The 27,144-nt window shown below is 39.6% G+C and overlaps 1 protein-coding gene across 1 annotated transcript in view; it reads right to left on the bottom strand.

Annotated features, from left to right (window-relative positions):
* The window catches only part of DNAH7 (dynein axonemal heavy chain 7), a 784,664-nt gene that overhangs the window by 658,271 nt on the left and 99,249 nt on the right, over positions 1-27,144 (bottom strand). The window contains exon 16 of the mRNA XM_053698573.1: positions 8,138-8,324. Coding sequence (XP_053554548.1) covers positions 8,138-8,324 — 187 coding nt within the window. The remainder of the gene's footprint in view (positions 1-8,137; positions 8,325-27,144) is intronic.

Below are 27,144 nucleotides of genomic sequence, written 5' to 3'. Positions count from 1 at the left end.
ACTAAGCTTATCTATAGCTGGTACGCGCGGCCACAAACTTTCAGAATAGGTGGGGATACCACATGCTAAATTAACAATTTCAAATGCCAATACAAGGGTAAAGGAGCTACTTGTAAACAATTTAGTACACTCCAGCAGGTAAAGTGGATCATTGGGAACAAATTAAAGGGGAGAAAACTTTTGAGTAAACTGTCCCTTTAAGGAAGGACAATATTTCTGTGGTTCAATATCTGAATCGTCTTGGAGGTACCAAGTCGAAAGCTCTTTCAGATAGAAGGAATTCATTTATTTTTGTCTAACCCATTTTGTCTAGCCCAGAATATTGTTGTGAAAGCAGAATACATTCTTGGACTTTCAAACTCTGCAGGAAATTGGGGTTCAAGATTTCTCAAAGATTTGAGTGACTGGAAACTCAACGTCTCCCCTCAATTGTCAGATTCGCCCCTTTTTCAGTTGGCGTCCAGATCCAGAAGCTCAAGCAACAGATGCTTTTCTCCAATCTTGGCCTCTGACCGGAGCATATACCTTCCCTCCTTTTGTAATGATCTCCAGGGTAATTTCCAGAGTTCGTCACAATTCTCTCTCCCTTCTTTTAATCACTCCCTTCTGGCCCTCTCAACCTTGGTTTCCATCTCTTCTGGAGATAGCAATAGAAATCCCCCTTCTCCTCCCTCTTTTGTCAGATCTTCTCAAGGACCCGAACGACAACCTTCACAGTCTAGTCCTTCAAGGATCCCTTCAACTTCTGGCCTTGAAGATATCAGGAATTCCTTCCCTCTCTCAGACCTTTCGTCAGAAGCTATCCAATTACTCAGGGAATCCTTTGCTCCAGGTACCACAAATCCTATTCCGCTGCCTGGACCAAGTGGAATTGGTGCTTGCAAAGGAACCTGGATTCCTTTTCAGCACCTCTAGCTCAAATTATTAATTTCTTATCCTCTTTTTTTTTACTCGGGTCTTGCCTATAGGACTATTAACTTATTTAGATCTGCGATTTCTTCTCGTCATCCCCTTATTAATAATTTTCCGGTGGGACATCAACCTCAGATTTGTAAAATCCTTAAAACCATAAGAATTAAACGTCCTCCTATTCCCAAACATTCTCAATTCTGGGATGTAGATTTGATTCTGTTATTTTTCAATGCTTGGCCTTCTAATGAACTTCTTTCTTTAAAACAACTCACTTGTAAACTTGCTACTCTTCTTTGCCTCATTTCTTTTAGAAGAATCTCATGTCAGAGCCATAGATTTCAATTCCTTTTCTTTTTCTCCTGAAGGTTTAACATTTTTTATTTCTCTTAGAACTAAGACTTTCTGCTCCACTTTATTGTACCCTTATTTTCCTTCCTCTCCCAAACTTTGTGTGGTCAACTACTTTAAAGAATATGTTAAAAGAACTTATTCCTTTCGCTTCTCTTCACAAAAGCGGCATTATTTCACTTCCCTATAGTGCTGCTATTACAGGTTTTGAAAAAGCAGGCTTGTCCGGGCGATATGGTGGCATTGAGCTTCATACCCCACCGAAATACAAGCGCTGGTTTGACGTGCTCGTGCACGATTTCCCCATAGACATCAATGGGGAGAGCCGGCAAAAAAGAAGCCTGCGATCGCGGAAACAAAAGCTCCGTAACGCATCCCCATTGATGTCTAGGGGGAAAGAAAAAGTTATGTTTAAGCCTAACACCCTAACATAAAAACCATGTCTAAACAGCCCTAATCTGCCGCCCCCCACATCGCCGCCACCTACATAATGTTATTAACCCCTAATATGCCGCCCTTAACATCGCCACCACCTAAATAAAACTATTAACCTCTAATCTGCCGCTCCGGATATCGCCGCCACCTACATACAATCTGCTGCCCCTAACATCACGGCCACCTAAATACACTTATTAACCCCTAATCTGCCACCCTTAACATCGGCGCCACCTACATTACAGTTATTAACCCCTAATCTGATGCCCCCAATGTCGCCGCCACTATACTAAAGTTATTAACCCCTAAACATCTGGCCTCCAACACCACTAACACTAAATAAATATATTAACCCCTAAACCTAACCCTAACGCTAACATAACCCTAAGCCTGTCTAACTCTAACTCTATCCCTAACTTAAATATAATTAAAATAAATCTAAATAAATCTTACAATTATTACCTAAATAATTCCTAATTAAAACTAAATACATACTTACCTGTAAAATAAAACCTAAGCTAGCTACTAATAGTTATATTGTAGCTAGCTTAGGTTTTTTTTCACAGGTAAGTTTGTATTTATTTTAACTAGGTAGACTAGTTATTAAATAGCTATTAACTATTTAATAACTACCTAGTTAAAATAAATACAAAGTTACCTGTAAAATAAAACCTAACCTGCCTTACACTAAAAACTAGCATTACAATAAAATAAAATAAATTAAATTATTAAAATAGAAATTTCTAACTTACAAAAAAAAAACACTAAATTGCAAAAAATAAAAAACGAAATTATCAAAAAATAAAAAAGTCCCCCAAAATAAAAAAAACCCTAGCCTACACTAAACTGCCAATGGCCCTTAAAGGGCCTTTTGCAGGGCATTGCCCCAAAGAAATCAGCTCTTTTACCTGTAAAAAAAAATACAAACAACCCCCCAACAGTAAAACCCACACAACCAAACCCCCCAAATAAAACCCTATCTAAATAAACCTAAGCTCCCCATTGCCCTGAAAAGGGCATTTGGATGGGCATTGCCCTTAAAAGGGTATTTAGCTCTTTTACATTGCTCAAACCCTAAGCTAAAAAAAAAAAACCACCCAAAAAACCCTTAAAAAAAACTAACACTAACCCCCGACAATCCACTTACAGTTATCGAAGAACAGGACGTCCATCCTCATCCAGCCGGCGAAGTCCTCATCCAAGCGGAAAGAAGTTTTCATCCAGGAGGCCTCTTCGATCTTCATCCATCCGACAAAGTCCTCATCCAAGCGAGAAGAAGTCTTCATCCAGACGGCATCTTCTATCTTCATCCATCCGGCGCGGAGCATCCTCTTCTTACGGTCGTTGCTGGAAAATGAAGGTTCCCTTTAAGTGATGTCATCCAAGATGGCGTCCCTTACATTCCTATTGGCTGAAAGATTTCTATCAGCCAATGGGAATTAAAGGGGGAAAAATCCTATTGGCTGTTGCAATCAGCCAATAGGATTGAGCTTTCATCCTATTGGCTGATCCAATCAGCCAATAGTATTGAGCTCTCATTCTATTGGCTATTCCAATCAGCCAATAGGATGAAAGCTCAATCCTATTGGCTGTTCCAATCAGCCAATAGGATGAAAGCTCAATCCTATTGGCTGATTGCAACAGCCAATAGGATTGAGCTCTCATTCTATTGGTTGTTCCAATCAGCCAATAGGATGAAAGCTCAATCCTATTGGCTGATTGCAACAGCCAATAGGATTTTTTCCCCTTTAATTCCTATTGGCTGATAGAAATCTTTCAGCCAATAGGAATGTAAGTGACGCCATCTTGGATGACGTCACTTAAAGGGAACCTTCTTTTTCCAGCTACGACCGTAAGAAGAGGATGCTCCGCGCCAGATATCTTGAAGATGGACCTGCTCTGCGCCGGATGGATGAAGATAGAAGATGCCGTCTGGATGAAGACTTCTCGCTTGGATGAGGACTTTGCCGAATGGATGAAGATCGAATGGGCCTCCTGGATGAAGACTTCTTTCCGCTTGGATGAGGACTTCGCCGACTGGATGAGGATGGATGTCCGGACTTCGATAACTGTAAGTGGATCGTTGGGGGTTAGTGTTAGGTTTTTTTAAGGGTTTTTTTGGGTGTTTTTTTTTAACTTAGGGTTTGGGCAATGTAAAAGAGCTAAATGCCCTTTTAAGGGCAATGCCCATCCAAATTCCCTTTTCAGGGCAATGGTTAGCTTAGGTTTATTTAGATAGGTTTTTATTTGGGGGAGTTGGTTGGTTGGGTGGTGGGTTTTACTGTTGTGGGGTGTTTGTATTTTTTTTATTGGTAAAAGAGCTGATTTCTTTGGGGCAATGCCCTGCAAAAAGCCCTTTTAAGAGCCATTGGCAGTTTGGGGGGGGGGGCTTTTTTATTTTGATAGGGCTAATAGATTAGGAGTAATTCATTTTTATTTTTGATAATTTCGTTTTTTATTTTTTGTAATTTAGTGTTAATTTTTTTTTATTTAGTAAATTGTATTTTATTAATATAAATTTAATTTATTTTATTGTAATGTTAGTTTTTAGTGTAAGGCAGGTTAGGTTTTATTTTACAGGTAACTTTGTATTTATTTTAACAAGGTAGCTAGTAAATAGTTAATAACCATTTACTAACTAGTCTACTTAGTTAAAATAAATACAAACTTAGCTGTGAAATAAAAATAAAGCCTAAGATAGCTACAATATAACTATTAGTTATAGTATAGCTAGCTTAGGTTTTATTTTACAGGTATGTATTTAGTTTTAAATAGAAATTAATTAATAATTATAAGGTTTATTTAGCTTTATTTTAATTATATTTAAGTTAGGGGGTGTTAGGCTTAGGGTTACGTTAGGGTTAGGGGTTCATATATTTATGTAGAGTTAGTGATGTGGGAGGTCAGAGGTTTAGGGGTTAATGATTTATTTTAGTATATTTCGTTGTGGGGGGCTTGCGGTTTAGTGGTTAATAGGTTTATTATAGCGGCATTGTGGGCGGACAGCAGATTAGGGGTTAATAATCTATAGGGTTTGCAATGCGGGATGACGCTGGTTTAGGGGTTGATAGTGGCGATGATGTCGGGGAGCGGTGGAATAGGGGTTGATAATTTTATTTAGTGGCGGTGATGTCCGGAGCGGCAGATTAGGGGTTAATAATTTTATTTTAGTGTGTGCGATGCGAGAGGGCCTCGGTTTAGTGGTTAATAGGTAGTTTATGGGTGTTAGTGTACTTTTTAACACTTTAGTTATGAGTTTTATGCTACAGATTTGAAAAAAAACTAAAACTACTGACTTAAGATGGCGGTACGGATCTTGTGGTTATAGAGTGTACCACAAACTTTTTGGCCTACCAGGTAAACTTGTAATACCGGCGCTAGTCCCATTGAAAAAGGACTTTTTTTTAAAAAGTGCGGTACTGACGTTGCGTGAGGGCCAAAAAGGTGTGCGGTACACCTATACCTACCCAGGATGGTCTTGAGACGGACGTCCCTCAGGATAAGTGATTTGGTCAAAACCACCAAGAGAGCGATTCTCCCAATTAGATGTCCAGAGAAATCTGTTAAGACAGATCCGAATGATTGCCATTCCACTAGTTCAGCATGCGCAGCTGCAACAGTCTGAGGTGAAACCTGGCAAAGGAAATTATGTCCAAGCTGGACACCATGAGACCAATCACCTCCAAACACCAAGCCACAGATGGCCTTAAGGAGATCTGTAGGGCAAGACTAGCTTGCAATGTCTCTGGTCTGCTAGAAATATTATCATGTCTATGGAGACTATTATAGTACCCGAGAATTCTACCCTGGTACTTGATACAAGAGAAATCTCTCTAGATTATCTGCCATCCATGGGATCAAAGAAGACAGAGGAGATATTGTGAATGGTCCACTGTTTGAAAAATTTCTTTAGCTAGACCAAACGGAAGGGCAATAAACTGGAAGTGCTGGTCCAGGAATGCAAACCATAGGAACTGTAAGTGGTCCTTGAGGATTGGTATGAGAAGAGAGCATCCTTCAGATCTATCATGGTCATGAACTACCCCTCTGAAATGAGGGAAAGAATGCACCTTATTGTCTCCATCTTAAACGAGGGGACATTTAAAACCCTGCTTAAGCACTTTAGGTCCAGAATCAGACGGAAAGTTCCTTCCTTCTTAGGAACCATGAAAAGATTTGAATAGTATCCCAAACCTCTCACTGCAATAGGCACCGGGACAATAACTCCTAGAGGACAGATCACGTACATACCCCAGAAATGTTTCCCTCCTTTCTGGTCAGGAAGACAGGAGGAATCTGCCCTTGGATGGCTGAGACTTAAAACCTATCTTGTAACCCTGAGCTATGACCTCCAGGACCCATGGATCCTGCACGTCCCTGAACCAAGCGACTGAAAAGAGTGACATACTGCCCCCTCTTTCTTAACAGAGTCTCCATCTTTTATCTATAGGCTCTTCAAATGAAGAACTATCCTCAAGCGGGATAGTAGTACGTTTAGCAAGGGTGAAGATAACGCCATCCCATTTAGGGACGGAACCTCACAACTCCATTGAGAGTCCAGGACCGGTGACAATATGTTAAAGGGAGAAGAGGGGGAAAAGGAATCCAATCCTGCCGCATTCATTCTTAATAATGTTCACCATCTAACAGGAGCAGGGAAGGATAAGGTACCACCCTGTCCTCAAACTCTATCCAATTTAGGAATTAAAGGTTCCTCAGGCAATTTGGCCTCTGGAACCTCTAAATTCGCCAAAAACTTCCTTTAGAAGAAAGCGCAAATTCTTAAAGTGAAGTCTGGTTCCTCCACAGCTGGAGGTTTAGAGGCAGCAGACTCCGACCCAGAATGTTCCTACTCAGTTTCAGAAAGAACTTCATCCTCGGATAACCCTCAGTTAAATCCAATAAATTATCTGATGTACTCTGGGAAGGAGTGCAATATGTAACCTTTTGCTTGCGCTTAGCAGGGCAAGGTAAAGAATTGAAGGCCGCAGACACAGCCGTCTCAACTGTGCAGTAACGTCTGGTGAAAAAAGGCCCCCTTCAGATGGAGGATCAGTAATGCTACGGGAAAACTGCATGTGTAGAGATATAAGAATGTAGGGTACGCACCTCACTGGGTGGCTCTGTGGTATCAAACATGTTTTATATTATCACATTATCAAGGCATATGGAACATAATTGAGTGGGCGGAACTAAGGCCTACTCACCATATAAACAGGAATTACTCATTACTCATTAGGAATAGAGGGAGTGCCCTCTAAAGTAACAGAATACTCCATCGCTAGTGCAATAACCGGAGAACTAGAGAAATAAAACATCTTATTTTATTTTTAAAAAACGGCACCCTTATACCCCAATGGCTGCGGCACTCACCACCTCCTATGACCCAGACAGTACAGAGATTTATGACTTCTCTCTGATAGACACCCGGTCAGGAAAAAGGGAATGAATCACATGGTACACAATGCAGGATCGTCCCTGCTATGAGAAAGCGCGCCAAGTGAAAGTGAAACCTGTATATTCCATAACAGCCTATGAGCCCATAACATCTCACACATAAAAGCAGCATAAAATTAAATAAACATATAAGATTATTCCCCCCTGTTCAATAATCCCCCTAAGGAGATATTAACCCTTGATTCTATACAGATAAAAGGAGTCACACTGTGACCCTGTCTTCTTGCGTTATAATACATGAATAAAATATAAAATGATCTTACCAGAATCTACGCCCTGGAACAGGAACACTGCCCTTCAAGTGTGACAGATAGTAGCATCTGACATGGACTTGAGTGAAGAAATCAGGCAGCGAAACTTATCAACGCTTATTACCTATGGAGCTGTTAATATGAGTCGGGATGGTTTTGCAGAAAGACTCTCCCTGCATCTCCGGACTCTAACTTTCATCCATGCTCTCACTGAGAGGCTGACATGACTACTTAAAACTCCAGTCCCATCTCGAAGAGTACTACCCTCCATAAGAGAATACTCCGAAATCTTCTAACACTTCTCTGCCAACCTCCTGTGACAAAAGGCAAAGAATGACTGGGGTTATGAGAAAGTAGGGGAGGTATTTAAGCCTTTGGCTGGGGTGTCTTTGCCTCCTCCTGGTGGCCAGGTTCAGTATTTCCCACAAATGAGGAATGCAGCTATGGACTCTTCCCATATTAAAATGGAAATCTAGATTATACCTACACTCAAGATAGGATAATCCCAATTGTATTTCAACTGAAAATCTTCCATGCATGTTCCCAATATGAATGAGATAAATAACATTCTTGTAGCCTCTTAAATTGTGTTTTTTTGTGAATACAAATCAATTAATGGATGCAGCTACAGCGACAAGCCGTAAATCAGAACCTTGTATGTGCAGAAATATTCTCTCTTTCTTTTGTCAAATACCGTCTTAGACAACATGACTTAAATAACAAAATGTACATACCAGCAATACTTGTTTCATCAAGTCCCTCCATGTCTTATCCACTGTAGTAAACCGCCTGCCTTCTTCAGGCATTTGAGCCATAATATCTGGAGAACTGAAAATGGGTTCCAGGTACAACCAGGTAGCTTGAACTTTTAACCACTCATCTAGAATTTCTTGTAGCAACAGAAGCTTATTCTCCCATTCTCTGCAGGAACAACATTAAATAATGGTTACAAATTTGCAAAGTTTTATGTCTTTTTAAAACCACAATGTGTTCAGAATTACATTTATATCATGACAGTAACATATAAAATTGATAGCTATCTATCTATATGGAGCAATATTTGTATTTCTAGATTGACTTTTTTTTTTAATTAAACCTTGTAATAAACAAGAAAGAAAGATATCAAGCTTTGTAAATGATATATCAGTGTGATATGGACTCAGGAAACAAAGTCCAAAAATGAACAAAATGAGGTGACAGTCCTCATGAGTTTCTAAAGCCTGAAATTAGAATTTTAGATTTTTATTACAGTTTGCTATTGAAACTGATATTTAACATTATATTTTTGAAAAATGTATTTGAACTATAGCCAAAAAGTACCTAAACACACATGGCTAAATTCCAATACTTTGGTAAGTAAGGAATCATTGAAAATTATATTATTTTTTTAAGTAGAGATATTATTGCATTGTAAACAATCTGCTATTGCTTTCCATAGTAATGAATATTGGTTTAAAAACAAGTCCATATGCATCCTCATTTAAACATTTGTACTTCAGAATTTTGATATTCTAAGAAATACTAACTGAAGAGAACTAAATGCTGCCACACATGTGGGTTAACTTCTATTATATTTTAAAAACACAAATACTAAGGCCTAGATTTGGAGTTCGGCGGTAAAAGGGCTGTTAACGCTCCGCGGGCTTTTTTCTGGCCGCACCATAAAATTAACTCTGGTATCGAGAGTTCAAACAAATGCTGCGTTAGGCTCCAAAAAAGGAGCGTAGAGCATTTTTACCGCAAATGCAACTCTCGATACCAGAGTTGCTTACGGACGCGGCCGGCCTCAAAAACGTGCTCGTGCACGATTCTCCCATAGGAAACAATGGGACTGTTTGAGCTGTAAAAAAACCTAACACCTGCAAAAAAGCAGCGTTCAGCTCCTAACGCAGCCCCATTGTTTCCTATGGGGAAACACTTCCTACGTCTGCACCTAACACTCTAACATGTACCCCGAGTCTAAACACCCCTAACCTTACACTTATTAACCCCTAATCTGCCGCCCCCGCTATCGCTGACCCCTGCATATTTTTTTTAACCCCTAATCTGCCGCTCCGTAAACCGCCGCAACCTACGTTATCCCTATGTACCCCTAATCTGCTGCCCCTAACACCGCCGACCCCTATATTATATTTATTAACCCCTAATCTGCCGCTCCCAACATCGCCGCCACCTACCTACACTTATTAACTCCTAATCTGCCGAGCGGACCTGAGCGCTACTATAATAAAGTTATTAACCCCTAATCCGCCTCACTAACCCTATCATAAATAGTATTAACCCCTAATCTGCCCTCCCTAACATCGCCGACACCTACCTTCAATTATTAACCCCTAATCTGCCGAGCGGACCTCACCGCTATTCTAATAAATGGATTAACCCCTAAAGCTAAGTCTAACCCTAACACTAACACCCCCCTAAGTTAAATATAATATTTATCTAACGAAATAAATTAACTCTTATTAAATAACTTATTCCTATTTAAAGCTAAATACTTACCTGTAAAATAAATCCTAATATAGCTACAATATAAATTATAATTATATTATAGCTATTTTAGGATTAATATTTATTTTACAGGCAACTTTGTAATTATTTTAACCAGGTACAATAGCTATTAAATAGTTAAGAACTATTTAATAGTTAAAAAAAGAAAAATATTACAACAATTTTAAACTAATTACACCTACTCTAAGCCCCCTAATAAAATAACAAAGCCCCCCAAAATAAAAAATTCCCTACCCTATTCTAAATTAAAAAAGTTACAAGCTCTTTTACCTTACCAGCCCTGAACAGGGCCCTTTGCGGGGCATGCCCCAAGAATTTCAGCTCTTTTGCCTGTAAAAAAAAACATACAATACCCCCCCCCCAACATTACAACCCACCACCCACATACCCCTAATCTAACCCAAACCCCCCTTAAATAAACCTAACACTAATCCCCTGAAGATCTTCCTACCTTGTCTTCACCATCCAGGTATCACCGATCCGTCCTGGCTCCAAGATCTTCATCCAACCCAAGCGGGGGTTGGCGATCCATAATCCGGTCCAGAAGAGGCTCCAAAGTCTTCCTCCTATCCGGCAAGAAGAGGACATCCGGACCGGCAAACATCTTCTCCAAGCGGCATCTTCGATCTTCTTCCATCCGGAGCGAAGCGGCAGGATCCTGAAGACCTCCAGCGCGGAACATCCATCCGGACCGACGACTGAACGACGAATGACTGTTCCTTTAAGGGACGTCATCCAAGATGGCGTCCCTCGAATTCCGATTGGCTGATAGGATTCTATCAGCCAATCGGAATTAAGGTAGGAATTTTCTGATTGGCTGATGGAATCAGCCAATCAGAATCAAGTTCAATCCGATTGGCTGATCCAATCAGCCAATCAGATTGAGCTCGCATTCTATTGGCTGTTCCGATCAGCCAATAGAATGCGAGCTCAATCTGATTGGCTGATTGGATCGGCCAATCGGATTGAACTAGATTCTGATTGGCTGATTCCATCAGCCAATCAGAAAATTCCTACCTTAATTCCGATTGGCTGATAGAATCCTATCAGCCAATCGGAATTCGAGGGACGCCATCTTGGATGACGTCCCTTAAAGGAACAGTCATTCGTCGTTCAGTCGTCGGTCCGGATGGATGTTCCGCGCTGGAGGTCTTCAGGATCCTGCCGCTTCGCTCCGGATGGAAGAAGATCGAAGATGCCGCTTGGAGAAGATGTTTGCCGGTCCGGATGTCCTCTTCTTGCCGGATAGGAGGAAGACTTTGGAGCCTCTTCTGGACCGGATTATGGATCGCCAACCCCCGCTTGGGTTGGATGAAGATCTTGGAGCCAGGACGGATCGGTGATACCTGGATGGTGAAGACAAGGTAGGAAGATCTTCAGGGGATTAGTGTTAGGTTTATTTAAGGGGGGTTTGGGTTAGATTAGGGGTATGTGGGTGGTGGGTTGTAATGTTGGGGGGGGGGTATTGTATGGTTTTTTTTACAGGCAAAAGAGCTGAAATTCTTGGGGCATGCCCCGCAAAGGGCCCTGTTCAGGGCTGGTAAGGTAAAAGAGCTTGTAACTTTTTTAATTTAGAATAGGGTAGGGAATTTTTTATTTTGGGGGGCTTTGTTATTTTATTAGGGGGCTTAGAGTAGGTGTAATTAGTTTAAAATTGTTGTAATATTTTTCTTATGTTTGTAAATATTTTTTTATTTTCTGTAACTTAGTTCTTTTTTATTTTTTGTACTTTAGCTAGTTTATTTAATTGTATTTATTTGTAGGAATTGTGTTTAATTAATTTATTGATAGTGTAGTGTTAGGTTAATTGTAGGTAATTGTAGGTAGTTTATTTAATTATTTTATTGATAGGGTAGTGTTAGGTTTAATTATAACTTAGGTTAGGATTTATTTTACAGGTAAATTTGTTATTATTTTAACTAGGTAACTATTAAATAGTTCTTAACTATTTAATAGCTATTGTACCTGGTTAAAATAATTACAAAGTTGCCTGTAAAATAAATATTAATCCTAAAATAGCTATAATATAATTATAATTTATATTGTAGCTATATTAGGATTTATTTTACAGGTAAGTATTTAGCTTTAAATAGGAATAAGTTATTTAATAAGAGTTAATTTATTTCGTTAGATGTAAATTATATTTAACTTAGGGGGGTGTTAGTGTTAGGGTTAGACTTAGCTTTAGGGGTTAATCCATTTATTAGAATAGCGGTGAGCTCCGGTCGGCAGATTAGGGGTTAATAATTGAAGTTAGGTGTCGGCGATGTTAGGGAGGGCAGATTAGGGGTTAATACTATTTATGATAGGGTTAGTGAGGCGGGTTAGGGGTTAATAACTTTATTATAGTAGCGCTCAGGTCCGCTCGGCAGATTAGGAGTTAATAAGTGTAGGCAGGTGTCGGCGACGTTGTGGGGGGCAGATTAGGGGTTAATAAATATAATATAGGGGTCGGCGGTGTTAGGGGTAGCAGATTAGGGGTACATAGGGATAACGTAGGTGGCGGCGCTTTGCGGTCGGAAGATTAGGGGTTAATTATTTTAAGTAGCTGGCGGCGATGTTGTGGGGGGCAGGTTAGGGGTTAATAAATATAATACAGGGGTCGGCGGTGTTAGGGGTAGCAGATTAGGGGTACATAAGTATAACGTAGGTGGCGGTCGGCAGATTAGGGGTTAAAAATTTTAATCGAGTGGCGGCGATGTGGGGGGAGCTCGGTTTAGGGGTACATAGGTAGTTTATGGGTGTTAGTGTACTTTAGGGTACAGTAGTTAAGAGCTTTATGAACCGGCGTTAGCCAGAAAGCTCTTAACTCCTGCTATTTTCAGGCGGCTGGAATCTTGTCGTTAGAGCTCTAACGCTCACTTCAGAAACGACTCTAAATACCAGCGTTAGAAAGATCCCATTGAAAAGATAGGCTACGCAAATGGCGTAGGGGGATCTGCGGTATGGAAAAGTCGCGGCTGAAAAGTGAGCGTTAGACCCTTTAATCACTGACTCCAAATACCAGCGGGCGCCCAAAACCAGCGTTAGGAGCCTCTAACGCTGGTTTTGACGGCTACCGCCGAACTCCAAATCTAGGCCTAAGAATGTGGCAAGTTAAGCTTCTCTAAGAAATTAAAATAGTCTCAATTTCATGTTACTAAATAAAAATGAAGTCCTTAAAGTATGACAATTGAAGCAGAAAATAGAACAAAATATTCACACCAATATCATTGGGATCTATTTAAATCCTTACACATATCTTGATAATGGCACTGGAGGCTGAAATGCGATGATATTTAGCAATTTTATTTGAAACCTTGTGCGGCTAAGATTAATTCAAGGAAACTGTGTAAATCGACCAATCTGAACTACTTTTTTTATTTTCCAGAACAACTTTAGTAAAGATATATAACATATAAATTTGTGTTGATATATTTATGTAATAAAGCACTTTATTGTGTTTTTTACGGAACAATTTTTTCGATTAGCTATAGAGGAGAATCCTTTATAAAGTTGCTAGTATCACTACTTTAAAATTATAGGGAGACATTTTGGGTTTTTTTTACTTAAATCTATACACATAGCCAAGCAAAGCATCTCTCAAGGTTTTCTGTAGGATTTTTTTTATAGTCAATTACATTCCAGTCTATTAGATAACCATTAAAAAACCTAGTTGTTGTGCGGGTTTCAATTGACTTTGCATCACATTAACTTTGCCAATATTTTGCATTGGCATAATTCAGCTGGAGTTATATTCATCAGAAAGGTCTTTTTGAGCAGTGTTTTATATTTTTTGAAATACAGCCCTAACATATTGATAGTCCATTTTGGCCTGTTTTGAATGGCATACCTTTGTGGTTATACAACAAAAAAACATGAAGCTAGATTACAAGTGGAGTGCTAATAATAATGCAGAATGCAATAAGCAATATAACTGGACCGCGCTAATATTAGCGCATAACTTCTTATCATAAGTCCATGGTAAATCTAATTTGCAGAGAAAGGTTAATGCGGCCAACATCAAGTTGAAAGTTAGAGGTTGCGCCAAAACTGTGCTACAATATTTTGCATGACTTGAGACATGAAGTAAAGGGAAAGGGAGTTCAATAAAAAAGATATTAAAATAAAGTATTACACTCAAATATACACATTTTTAATATATATAATTTTAATATTGAATTTTTTTTTAAATTATTAAAAAGGGATATGGCAAGGTGGTTGACTGGAAAGGGCTCAAAAGTATATATATATATATATATATATATATATATATATATATATATATATATATATATATATATATATAAATATATATGGGTTTACATATGTAAATATGTATGAGCACAAATACATAATATACATACAGTATATAAACACACATACATATACAAGACAAATACCTTGAAACATACAATATCAATTTTATTCAATTCCTATGTTCTTCACTTAGATTTTTTTTTTAAATAGATATTACTATAAATATATATATGTATATACACAATATCTATTTATCTCTCTATATATATATTTATATATGAATATAGATATATAGATATAGATATATATTATACAAAAATAATAAAATATGTAGCAATATATATTTAAAAAGAAAAAGATTCTTCTATTTGAAGTATATAGAAATGTTAAATATTCCTAACATACCTTCAGCTTTACTGCAGTTGATCTAGCGCAGTGTCGCATTAGCATGCAAGCAATATCTAAAAAGGCTTATAGGGGAAAGGGAGCTTACGCAATAGCAATAGCCGAAATCCTAAAGTTAGCATGCCTGAGTCTTTCACTCTCTCCCTTAATTTTTACTTTCGACTTGTAACACATGTACTAACTCGGCCGCACTAATTTTTTTAACTTTAGCACAGTTAGCGCTAGTTATATTCTAAAACATATTTCTGAGGCACAATAGACTTCAATGCTCACATTTTCTATAAATACTAAGAATGTGGCAAGTTAAGCTTCTCTAAGAAATTAAAATAGGCTCAATTTCATATTACTAAATAAAAAAGAAGTCCTTAAAGTACGACAATTGAAGCAGAAAATAGAACAAAATATTCACACCAATATCATTGGGATCTATTTAAATCCTTACACATATCTTGATAATGGCACTGGAGGCTGAAATGCGATGATATTTAGCAATTTTATTTGAAACCTTGTGCGGCTAAGATTAATTCAAGGAAACTTTGTAAATCGACCAATCTGAACTACTTTTTTTATTTTCGAGAACAACTTTAGTAAAGATATATAACATATAAATTTGTGTTGATATATTTATGTAATAAAGCACTTTATTGTGTTTTTTACGGAACAATTTTTTCGATTAGCTATAGAGGAGAATCCTTTATAAAGTTGCTAGTATCACTACTTTAAAATTATAGGGAGACATTTAGTTTTTTTTTACCTAAATCTATACACATAGCCAAGCAAAGCATCTCTCAAGGTTTTCTGTAGGATTTTTTTTATAGTCAATTACATTCCAGTCTATTAGATAACCATTAAAAAACCTAGTTGTTGTGCAGGTTTCCATTGACTTTGCATCACATTAACTTTGCCAATATTTTGCATTGGCATAATTTAGCTGGAGTTATATTCATCAGAAAGGTCTTTTTGATCAGTGTTTTATGTTTTTTGAAATACAGCCCTAACATTTTGATAGTCCATTTTGGCCTGTTTTGAATGGCATACCTTTGTGGTTATACAACAAAAAAACATGAAGCTAGATTACAAGTGGAGTGCTAATAATAATGCCGAATGCAATAAGCAATATAACTGGACCGCGCTAATATTAGCGCATAACTTCATATCATAAGTCCATGGTAAATCTAATTTGCAGAGAAAGGTTAATGCGGCTAACATCAAGTTGAAAGTTAGAGGTTGCGCCAAAACTGTGCTACAATATTTTGCATGACTTGAGACATGAAGTAAGGGGAAAGGGAGTTCAATAAAAAACATATTAAAAACATAATTTATGCTTACCTGATAAATTTATTTCTCTTGTAGTGTAGTCAGTCCACGGGTCATCCATTACTTATGGAATATATCTCTTCCTAACAGGAAGCTGCAAGAGGATCACCCAAGCAGAGCTGCTATATAGCTCCTCCCCTCACATGTCATATTCAGTCATTCGACCAAAGCAGACGAGAAAGGAGAAACCATAGGGTGCAGTGGTGACTGGAGTTTAATTAAAATTTAGATCTGCCTTAAAGACAGGGCGGGCTGTGGACTGACTACACTACAAGAGAAATAAATTTATCAGGTAAGCATAAATTATGTTTTCTCTTGTTAAGTGTAGTCAGTCCACGGGTCATCCATTACTTATGGAATACCAATACCAAAGCTAAAGTACACGGATGAAGGGAGGGACAAGGCAGGAACATTAAACAGAAGGAACCACTGCCTGAAGTACCTTTCTCCCAAAAATAGCCTCCGAAGAAGCAAAAGTGTCAAATTTGTAAAATTTTGAAAAGGTGTGAAGTGAAGACAAAGTCGCAGCCTTGCAAATCTGTTCAACAGAGGCCTCATTTTTAAAGGCCCAGGTGGAAGCCACAGCTCTAGTAGATTGAGCTGTAATCCTTTCAGGAGGCTGCTGTCCAGCAGTCTCATAGGCTAAACGTATTATGCTACGAAGCCAAAAAGAGAGAGAGGTAGCCGAAGCCTTTTGACCTCTTCTCTGTCCAGAGTAAACGACAAACAGGGAAGAAATTTGACGAAAATCTTTAGTTGCCTGCAAATAGAACTTCAGGGCACGGACTACGTCCAGATTATGCAAAAGTCGTTCCTTCTTTGAAGAAGGGTTAGGACACACTGATGGAACAACAATCTCTTGATTGATATTCCTGTTAGTAACTACCTCAGGTAAGAACCCAGGTTTAGTACGCAGAACTACCTTGTCTGAATGAAAAATCAGATAAGGAGAATCACAATGTAAGGCAGATAACTCAGAGACTCTTCGAGCCGAGGAAATAGCCATCAAAAACAAAACCTTCCAGGATAACAGCTTGATATCAATGGAATGAAGGGGTTCAAATGGAACGCCTTGAAGAACATTAAGAACTAAGTTTAAGCTCCACGGCGGAGCAACAGTCTTAAACACAGGCTTAATCCTAGTTAAAGCCTGACAAAAAGCCTGAACGTCTGGAACTTCAGCCAGACGTTTGTGTAGAAGAATAGACAGAGCAGAAATCTGTCCCTTTAACGAACTAGCAGATAAGCCCTTTTCTAAACCCTCTTGTAGAAAGGACAATATCCTAGGAATCCTAACCTTACTCCATGAGTAACTCTTGGATTCGCACCAATATAAATATTTACGCCATATCTTATGGTAAATTTTTCTGGTAACAGGTTTCCTAGCCTGTATTAAGGTATCAATAACCGACTCCGAGAAGCCACGCTTTGATAGAATCAAGCGTTCAATCTCCATGCAGTCAGCCTCAGAGAAATTAGATTTGGATGGTTGAAAGGACCCTGAATTAGAAGGTCCTGTCTCAGAGGCAGAGACCACGGTGGACAGGACGACATGTCCACTAGGTCTGCATACCAGGTCCTGCGTGGCCATGCAGGCGCTATCAGAATCACCGAAGCTCTCTCCTGTTTGATCTTGGCAATCAAACGAGGAAGCATCGGGAATGGTGGAAACACATAAGCCATGTTGAAGACCCAAGGGGCTGTCAGAGTATCTATCAGCACCGCTCCCGGGTCCCTGGACCTGGATCCGTAACAAGGAAGCTTGGCATTCTGACGAGACGCCATGAGATCCAGATCTGGTTTGCCCCAACGATGAATCAGTTGAGCAAAGACCTCCGGATGAAGTTCCCACTCCCCCGGATGAAAAGTCTGGCGACTTAGAAAATCCGCCTCCCAGTTCTCCACGCCTGGGATGTAAATCGCTGACAGGTGGCAAGAGTGAGACTCTGCTCAGCGAATTATCTTTGAGACTTCCAACATCGCTAGGGAACTTCTGGTTCCCCCTTGATGGTTGATGTAAGCCACAGTCGTGATGTTGTCCGACTGAAATCTGATGAACCTCAGAGTTGCTAACTGAGGCCAAGCTAGGAGAGCATTGAATATTGCTCTTAATTCCAGAATATTTATTGGGAGGAGTTTCTCCTCCTGAGTCCATAATCCCTGAGCTTTCAGGGAGTTCCAGACTGCGCCCCAGCCTAGAAGGCTGGCGTCTGTTGTTACAATCGTCCAATCTGGCCTGCGAAAGGTCATCCCCTTGGACAGATGTGGCCGAGAAAGCCACCATAGAAGAGAATCTCTGGTCTCTTGATCCAGATTTAGTAGGGGGACAAATCTGAGAAATCCCTGTTCCACTGACTTAGCATGCACAATTGCAGCGGTCTGAGATGCAGGCGCGCAAATGGTACTATGTCCATTGCCGCTACCATTAAGCCGATTACTTCCATGCACTGAGCCACTGACGGGTGTGGAATGGAATGAAGGACACGGCAAGCATTTAGAAGTTTTAATAACCTGGCCTCTGTCAGGTAAATTTTCATCTCTACAGAATCTATAAGAGTCCCTAGAAAGGGAACTCTTGTAAGTGGTAATAGAGAACTCTTTTCCATGTTCACCTTCCACCCATGCGACCTCAGAAATGCCAGAACTATCTCTGTATGAGACTTGGCAGTTTGAAAACTTGACGGTTGTATCAGAATGTCGTCTAGGTACGGAGTCACCGCTATGCCTCGCGGTCGTAGTACCGCCAGAAGTGAGCCCAGAACTTTTGTAAAGATTCTTGGAGCCGTAGCTAATCCGAAGGGAAGAGCTACAAACTGGTAATGCCTGTCTAGGAAAGCAAATCTTAGGAAACGATAATGATCCTTGTGAATCGGTATGTGAAGGTAGGCATCCTTTAAGTCCACTGTGGTCATGTACTGACCCTCTTGGATCATGGGAAGGATGGTTCGAATAGTTTCCATTTTGAATGATGGAACTCTTAGAAATTTGTTTAGGATTTTTAAGTCCAAGATTGGTCTGAAGGTTCCCTCTTTCTTGGGAACCACAAATAGATTTGAATAGAATCCCTGCCCGTGTTCCGTCCGCGGAACTGGGTGGATCACCCCCATTAGTAAGAGGTCTTGTACACAGCGTAGAAACGCCTCTTTCTTTATTTGGTTTGCTGATAACCTTGAAAGATGAAATCTCCCTCGTGGAAGAGAAGTTTTGAAGTCCAGGAGATATCCCTGAGATATGATCTCCAACGCCCAGGGATCCTGGACATCTCTTGCCCAAGCCTGGGCGAAGAGAGAAAGTCTGCCCCCCACTAGATCCGTTTCCGGATAGGGGGCCCTCTCTTCATGCTGTCTTGGGGGCAGCAGCAGGTTTCTTGGCCTGCTTGCCCTTGTTCCAGGACTGGTTAACTTTCCAGCCCTGCCTGTAACGAGCAACAGCTCCTTCCTGTTTTGGAGCGGAGGAAGTTGATGCTGCTCCTGCCTTGAAGTTACGAAAGGCACGAAAATTAGACCGTTTGGCCTTTGATTTGGCCCTGTCCTGAGGTAGAGCATGGCCCTTACCTCCCGTAATGTCAGCTATAATTTCTTTCAAGGCGGGCCCGAATAAGGTCTGCCCTTTGAAAGGAATATTAAGCAATTTAGATTTAGAAGTCACGTCAGCTGACCAGGATTTAAGCCATAGCGCTCTGCGCGCTTGGATGGCGAATCCGGAGTTCTTAGCCGTAAGTTTGGTTAAATGTACGACGGCATCAGAAACAAATGCGTTAGCTAGCTTAAGTGCTTTAAGCTTGTTCATAATTTCATCCAATGGAGCTGTGCGAATGGCCTCTTCCAGAGACTCAAACCAGAATGCCGCCGCAGCAGTGACAGGCGCAATGCATGCAAGGGGCTGTAAGATAAAACCTTGTTGAACAAACATTTTCTTAAGGTAACCCTCTAATTTCTTATCCATTGGATCTGAAAAGGCACAACTATCCTCCACCGGGATAGTGGTACGCTTAGCTAAAGTAGAAACTGCTCCACCTTAGGGACCGTCTGCCATAAGTCTCGTGTGGTGGCGTCTATAGGAAACATTTTCCTAAATATGGGAGGAGGGGAAAAAGGCACACCAGGTCTATCCCACTCCTTGCTAATAATCTCTGTAAGCCTTTTAGGTATAGGAAACACGTCAGTACACACCGGTACCGCATAGTATCTATCCAACCTACATAATTTTTCTGGAATTGCAACCGTGTTACAATCATTCAGAGCCGCTAATACCTCCCCTAGCAATATGCGGAGGTTCTCAAGCTTAAATTTAAAATTAGAAATCTCTGAATCCAGTCTCCCTGGATCAGATCCGTCACCCACAGAATGAAGCTCTCCGTCTTCACGTTCTGCAAACTGTGACGCAGTATCTGACATGGCTCTCACCTCATCCGCGCGCTCTGTCCTTAACCCAGAGCTATCGCGCTTGCCTCTTAATTCTGGCAATTTAGATAATACTTCTGTCATAACAGTAGCCATGTCTTGCAAAGTGATTTGTAAGGGCCTCCCTGATGTACTTGGCGCCACAAAATCACGCACCTCCTGAGCGGGAGGCGAAGGTACTGACACGTGAGGAGAGTTAGTCACATAACTTCCCCCTCGTTGTCTGGTGATAATTTCTTTACATGTAAAGATTGACTTTTATTTAAAGTAGCATCAATGCAATTAGTACACAAATTTCTATTGGGCTCCACATTGGCCTTTAAACATAGTGAACAAAGAGATTCATCTGTGTCAGACATGTTTAAACAGACTAGCAATGAGACTAGCAAGCTTGGAAATACTTTTCTAAATAAATTTACAAGCAATATAAAAAAACGCTACTGTGCCTTTAAGAAGCACAAAAAGCTGTCACAGTTGAAATAACAATGAACCAAAATAGTTATAGCAACCAATTTTTCACAGTAAATGTATTAAGTTAGCAAAGGATTGCACCCACCAGCAAATGGATGATTAACCCCTTAATACCCAAAAACGGATAACAATATAATAATTAACGTTTTTCTCACAGTCAAAACACACTGTCACAGGTCTGCTGTGACTGATTACCTCCCTCAAAATGAATTTTGAAGACCCCTGAGCTCTCTAGAGACGATCTGGATCATGGAGGATGAAGTAGACAGATTGTGACTGAATTTTTACTGCGCAAAAAAAGCGCTAAAATAGGCCCCTCCCACTCATATTACAACAGTGGGGAAGCTCAGAAAACTGTTTCTATGCAGAAAACAAAGATGGCCATGTGGTAAAAATCATGCCCCAATAAGTTTTATCACCAAGTACCTCACAAAAAACGATTAACATGCCAGTAAACGTTTTAAACATACATTTGAAAAGTTATTAATTGTTATTAATAAGCCTGCTACCAGTCGCTTTTACTGCAGTTAAGGCTCATACATTATTTCAGTATTAACAGTATTTTCAGAGTCAATTCCATTCCTTAGAAAAATACATTCAGTGTACACACACTCATCAGCCTAATACCAGTCGCTATCACTGCATTTAAGGCTGAACTTACTTTACATTGGTATCAGCAGTATTTTCTCAGTCAATTCCATTCCTCAGAAAAATAATTACTGCACATACCTCATTTGCAGGGGGGCCCTGCATGCTATTCCCCTTCTCTGAAGTTACCTCACTCCTCAGATGAGAACAGCCAGTGGATCTTAGTTACGTCTGCTAAGATCATAGAAAACGCAGGCAGATTCTTCTTCTAATGCTGCCTGAGAATAAACAGCACACTCCGGTGCCATTTAAAAAAACAAACTTTTGATTGTAGAAATAAACTAAGTTAAAAAACACCACAGACCTCTCACAGCGACCTATCTTTAGTTAGGCTGCAAGAGAATGACTGAATATGACATGTGAGGGGAGGAGCTATATAGCAGCTCTGCTTGGGTGATCCTCTTGCAGCTTCCTGTTAGGAAGAGATATATTCCATAAGTAATGGATGACCCGTGGACTGACTACACTTAACAAGAGAAATAAAGTATTACACTCAAATATACACATTTTTAATATATATCATTTTAATATTGAATTTTTTTACAAATTATTAAAAAGGGATATGGCAAGGTGGTTGACTGGAAAAGGCTCAAAAGTATATAGATATATATATATGGGTTTACATATGTAAATATGTATGAGCACAAATACATAATATACATACAGTATATAAACACATATATACACATACATATACAAGACAAATACCTTGAAACATACAATATAAATTTTATTAAATTCCTATGTTCTTCACTTAGAATTTTTTTATTTTTTAATAGATATTTCTATAAATATATATATGTATATAGACAATATCTATCTATTTATCTCTCGCTCTATATATATATATATTTATATATGAATATAGATATATAGGTATACAGGGAGTGCAGAATTATTAGGCAAGTTGTATTTTTGAGGATTAATTTTATTATTGAACAACAACCATGTTCTCAATGAACCCAAAAAACTCATTAATATCAAAGCTGAATATTTTTGGAAGTAGTTTTTAGTTTGTTTTTAGTTTTAGCTATTTTAGGGGGATATCTGTGTGTGCAGGTGACTATTACTGTGCATAATTATTAGGCAACTTAACAAAAAACAAATATATACCCATTTCAATTGAAACCAATATAACATCTCAACATTCACAAATATACATTTCTGACATTCAAAAACAAAACAAAAACAAATCAGTGACCAATATAGCCACCTTTCTTTGCAAGGACACTCAAAAGCCTGCCATCCATGGATTCTGTCAGTGTTTTGATCTGTTCACCATCAACATTGCGTGCAGCAGCAACCACAGCCTCCCAGACACTGTTCAGAGAGGTGTACTGTTTTCCCTCCTTGTAAATCTCACATTTGATGATGGACCACAGGTTCTCAATGGGGTTCAGATCAGGTGAACAAGGAGGCCATGTCATTAGATTTTCTTCTTTTATACCCTTTCTTGCCAGCCACGCTGTGGAGTACTTGGACGCGTGTGATGGAGCATTGTCCTGCATGAAAATCATGTTTTTCTTGAAGGATGCAGACTTCTTCCTGTACCACTGCTTGAAGAAGGTGTCTTCCAGAAACTGGCAGTAGGACTGGGAGTTGAGCTTGACTCCATCCTCAACCCGAAAAGGCCCCACAAGCTCATCTTTGATGATACCAGCCCAAACCAGTACTCCACCTCCACCTTGCTGGCGTCTGAGTCGGACTGGAGCTCTCTGCCCTTTACCAATCCAGCCACGGGCCCATCCATCTGGCCCATCAAGACTCACTCTCATTTCATCAGTCCATAAAACCTTAGAAAAATCAGTCTTGAGATATTTCTTGGCCCAGTCTTGATGTTTCAGCTTGTGTGTCTTGTTCAGTGGTGGTCGTCTTTCAGCCTTTCTTACCTTGGCCATGTCTCTGAGTATTGCACACCTTGTGCTTTTGGGCACTCCAGTGATGTTGCAGCTCTGAAATATGGCCAAACTGGTGGCAAGTGGCATCTTGGCAGCTGCACGCTTGACTTTTCTCAGTTCATGGGCAGTTATTTTGCACCTTGGTTTTTCCACACGCTTCTTGCGACCCTGTTGACTATTTTGAATGAAACGCTTGATTGTTCGATGATCACGCTTCAGAAGCTTTGCAATTTTAAGAGTGCTGCATCCCTCTGCAAGATATCTCACTATTTTTGACTTTTCTGAGCCTGTCAAGTCCTTCTTTTGACCCATTTTGCCAAAGGAAAGGAAGTTGCCTAATAATTATGCACACCTGATATAGGGTGTTGATGTCATTAGACCACACCCCTTCTCATTACAGAGATGCACATCCCCTAATATGCTTAATTGGTAGTAGGCTTTCGAGCCTATACAGCTTGGAGTAAGACAGCATGCATAAAGAGGATGATGTGGTCAAAATACTCATTTGCCTAATAATTCTGCACTCCCTGTAGATATATATTATACAAAAATAATAATATATGTAGCAATATATATTTAAAAAGAAAAAAAATCTTCTATTTGAAGTATATAGAAATGTTAAGTATTCCTAACATACCTTCAGCTTTACTGCAGTTGATCTAGCGCAGTGTCGGGTTAGCATGCAAGCAATATCTAAAAAGGCTTATAGGGGAAAGGGAGCTAGCGCAATAGCAATAGCCGAAATCCTAAAGTTAGCATGCCTGAGTCTTTCACTCTCTTAATTTTTACTTTCGACTTGTAACACACGTACTAACTCGGCCGCACTAATTTTTTTAACTTGAGCACAGTTAGCGCCATAGCGAGAGAAAAAATTAGTGTGACACTTGTAATCTGAGTCATCTGTCTAAAATCCCACTGATAAAAAAAATTCATGTAAAAATATCTAAACAAAAACTTAAAAATGTATTAAAATGCAGGAGGCCATAACGTTGCAGCAGTAGTGCATTAGGCACAAAAACAGTGAGTCAGAGAGTATATAAAGTCAGCTGCGCCAGCTGCGAGATACAGGCTGCACTGAGGGCTTTAACCAACATGTATTCTCAGATTTCTGTATTGTTTTAGTAATACTGCACATTTAAATGTCATAGCATAGAAACAGTATAATACTAGATGTGTTTGGTTTTCTTTTTTTGATGATTTCTGGTCCCATCAATGTGTAAATGTAACAGTACCTGTATTGGATTTACTTTTCACAGCTTATATCCTTCTGCTCTATTTTTGTTAACTTTGTTAAATCCTTGTTACACATTTTTAAGTAACGTTAGCAAATTATAGCACTGGCACAGTGATTTCCCAATTAATTTTTCGAGGTTTTGTGTACATCATATCTGTTAACATGTTTTTTTTTTTGTTTTTTTTTAAATATTAAGGTTTTAAATGGACAGTATACACCCATTTATATATAACTGCATGTAATAGACACTACTATAAAGAATAAGATGCACAGATACTGATAAAAAAAAACCCAGTATAAAACTTAACTTAGAAGCTCTCAGTTTAGCCCTGTTGAAAAGGTAGCTGGAAAGCCCACTGCAAGTGAGAAATAAGACCCTCCCCACCCTCCCCCTTCTTTTGCATATGAAAAGACCCTTTACACAAACAGGAGCAAGCTGGAGTAGGTATCTGACGATATTCTCCTAAAACATTGGGGCTTGGTTAGGAGTCTGAAAATCAGAGCAATGTTATTTAAAAATAAGCAAAACTATACATTTAAAAAAACAAAAAACTTTATGGGCTATATACATAGATCATTTACATTGTAGCTCATGAAATTCCCCAGAGCTCAACTGTTTTTTCTCATTTTGAACTTTTGTATGTTCCCCGAGGTATGTTGGACATACTAAATGAAACATGGGAGGAACAGGGAGTAGCAGGTATTAATGTGGTGCAGCATATAGAGAAAATGCAGGAGCAAATGGCTCATGTTTTTCCCCTGGTTCGCCAGTATATGGGAAAAGCTCAGGATGCTCAAAAATTGTATTATGATCAGAGTGCTACTGTAAGGCAATTTAAACAGGATGACAGGGTAATGGTTTTGGTTCCTACAGCTAAGAGTAAGCTTTTGGCTCGTTGGCTGGGACCTTATGAAATTATAGAAAAGGTAAGCCCTGTGAATTATAAAGTTAGTCAGCCTGACCGTCGTAGGAAAGAGCAAATATTCCACATAAATCTTCTTAAGCCATGGAGGGATAGAGAAGCATTGGTAGCCCAGTTAGATGATATAGGTGCTGAGCCTCAAGTCTCAGAAGAAGTAGTAACTATTTCCCCAGAGCTAACACCTGAACAAGTAAAGGAAGTTAAGGAAATGGTGGAGAAGAATAAGGATGTTTTCTTGCCTATGCCAGGCAGAACACAAGAAATTGCCCATGATATTATTACTGAGCCTGGAGTAACCCTTAAGTTAAAACCATACAGGATTCCTGAGGCAAAAAGGAAGGCTGTACGAGCAGAGGATACGAAAATGCTTGAATTAGATGTGATAGAAGAATCACATAGTAATTGGTCTAGCCCAATTGTTTTGGTACCTAAACCGGATGTTGCTATCTGATTTTGTAATGATTTTAGGAAATTGAATGAAGTGTCAAAGTTTGATGCCTACCCAATGCCACGGGTTGACGAACTGTTAGAGAGGCTAGATAAGGGCAGATTTCTTTCCACATTGGATTTAACAAAAGGGTATTGGCAGATACCCCTCACTAAGCATGCCCAAGAGAAAACTGCTTTTGTAACCCCAGATGGTTTATTTCAATATAAGGTGATGCCCTTTGGTCTCCATGGAGCTCCAGCAACTTTTCAGAGGCTCCTGAATAAATTAAGGCCACATGCGCACTATGCCGCTGCATACTTGGATGATGTCATAATCCATAGCACAGACTGGGACTTTCATTTGCAGAAAGTAGAGGCAGTGGTAGACACCTTTAGGAAAGCTGGGTTAACCGCTAACCCCTCCAAATGTTTTATTGGATTGGCAGAGGCTAAGTATTTAGGTTATGTAGTGGGAAGGGGGTTAGTGAAACCCCAATTGAACAAGGTAGGAACTATACAGAATGGCCCAGGCCTCTTAGGAAAAAGCAGGTTAGAGCCTTCTTGGGAATTGTTAGCTACCTCCGCAGGTTCATACACCATTTTGCAACCAGAGCTGCTCCTCTCACAGACCTTATAAAAGCCAGAAGTCCAGAAACAGTAAGGTGGGAAAGAAAGACAGAGGAGGCCTTTATAGACCTTCAATCAGCATTGTGTAAGCAACCTGTCCTTGTGGCACCTGACTTTGATAAAGGACATAGGCAAAGAAGAACATTCAGTGCTATATCTAAGCAGGAAATTGTTGCCTCGAGAACAGCACTATGCTGTTATAGAAAAAGAGTGATTAGCAATTAAGTGGGCTATGGAGACTCTAAAGTATTATTTGCTGGGCAGGCACTTCACCCTTGTCACAGACCATGCTCCGTTAAAATGGATGCACACCAACAAAGATAGAAACTCATGAGTCACTAAATGGTTTTTGTCCTTGCAACCATTTACTTTTGTGGTGAAGCACAGAGCTGGGGAGGGGATGTGTGACAGGGTGAGAGGAGTGTTTATTAGCAGGAGATTGGAAAGGTCACTTTTTCCTTCTAACAAAGTGTTAATTTGTTATCAGCTCACCACAGCTGATTCTTGTTAAATTAATTTGATCCTTTTAAATGCTGCTCTGTAGAGGAAATTAGAGTCTCATTGTGCAAGCTTACTCCAGAGATGGAGGAACTGAGACCTTGCTGTATGTCTGAATGTATAGCTGGCAGAAACAAGGTG

Source organism: Bombina bombina, chromosome 1, assembly GCF_027579735.1.
Source record: "Bombina bombina isolate aBomBom1 chromosome 1, aBomBom1.pri, whole genome shotgun sequence".
Taxonomy (NCBI): Eukaryota; Metazoa; Chordata; class Amphibia; order Anura; family Bombinatoridae; genus Bombina; species Bombina bombina.
Note: the sequence above shows the minus strand (reverse complement) of the source record. Positions and strands in the feature narration are given on the sequence as shown.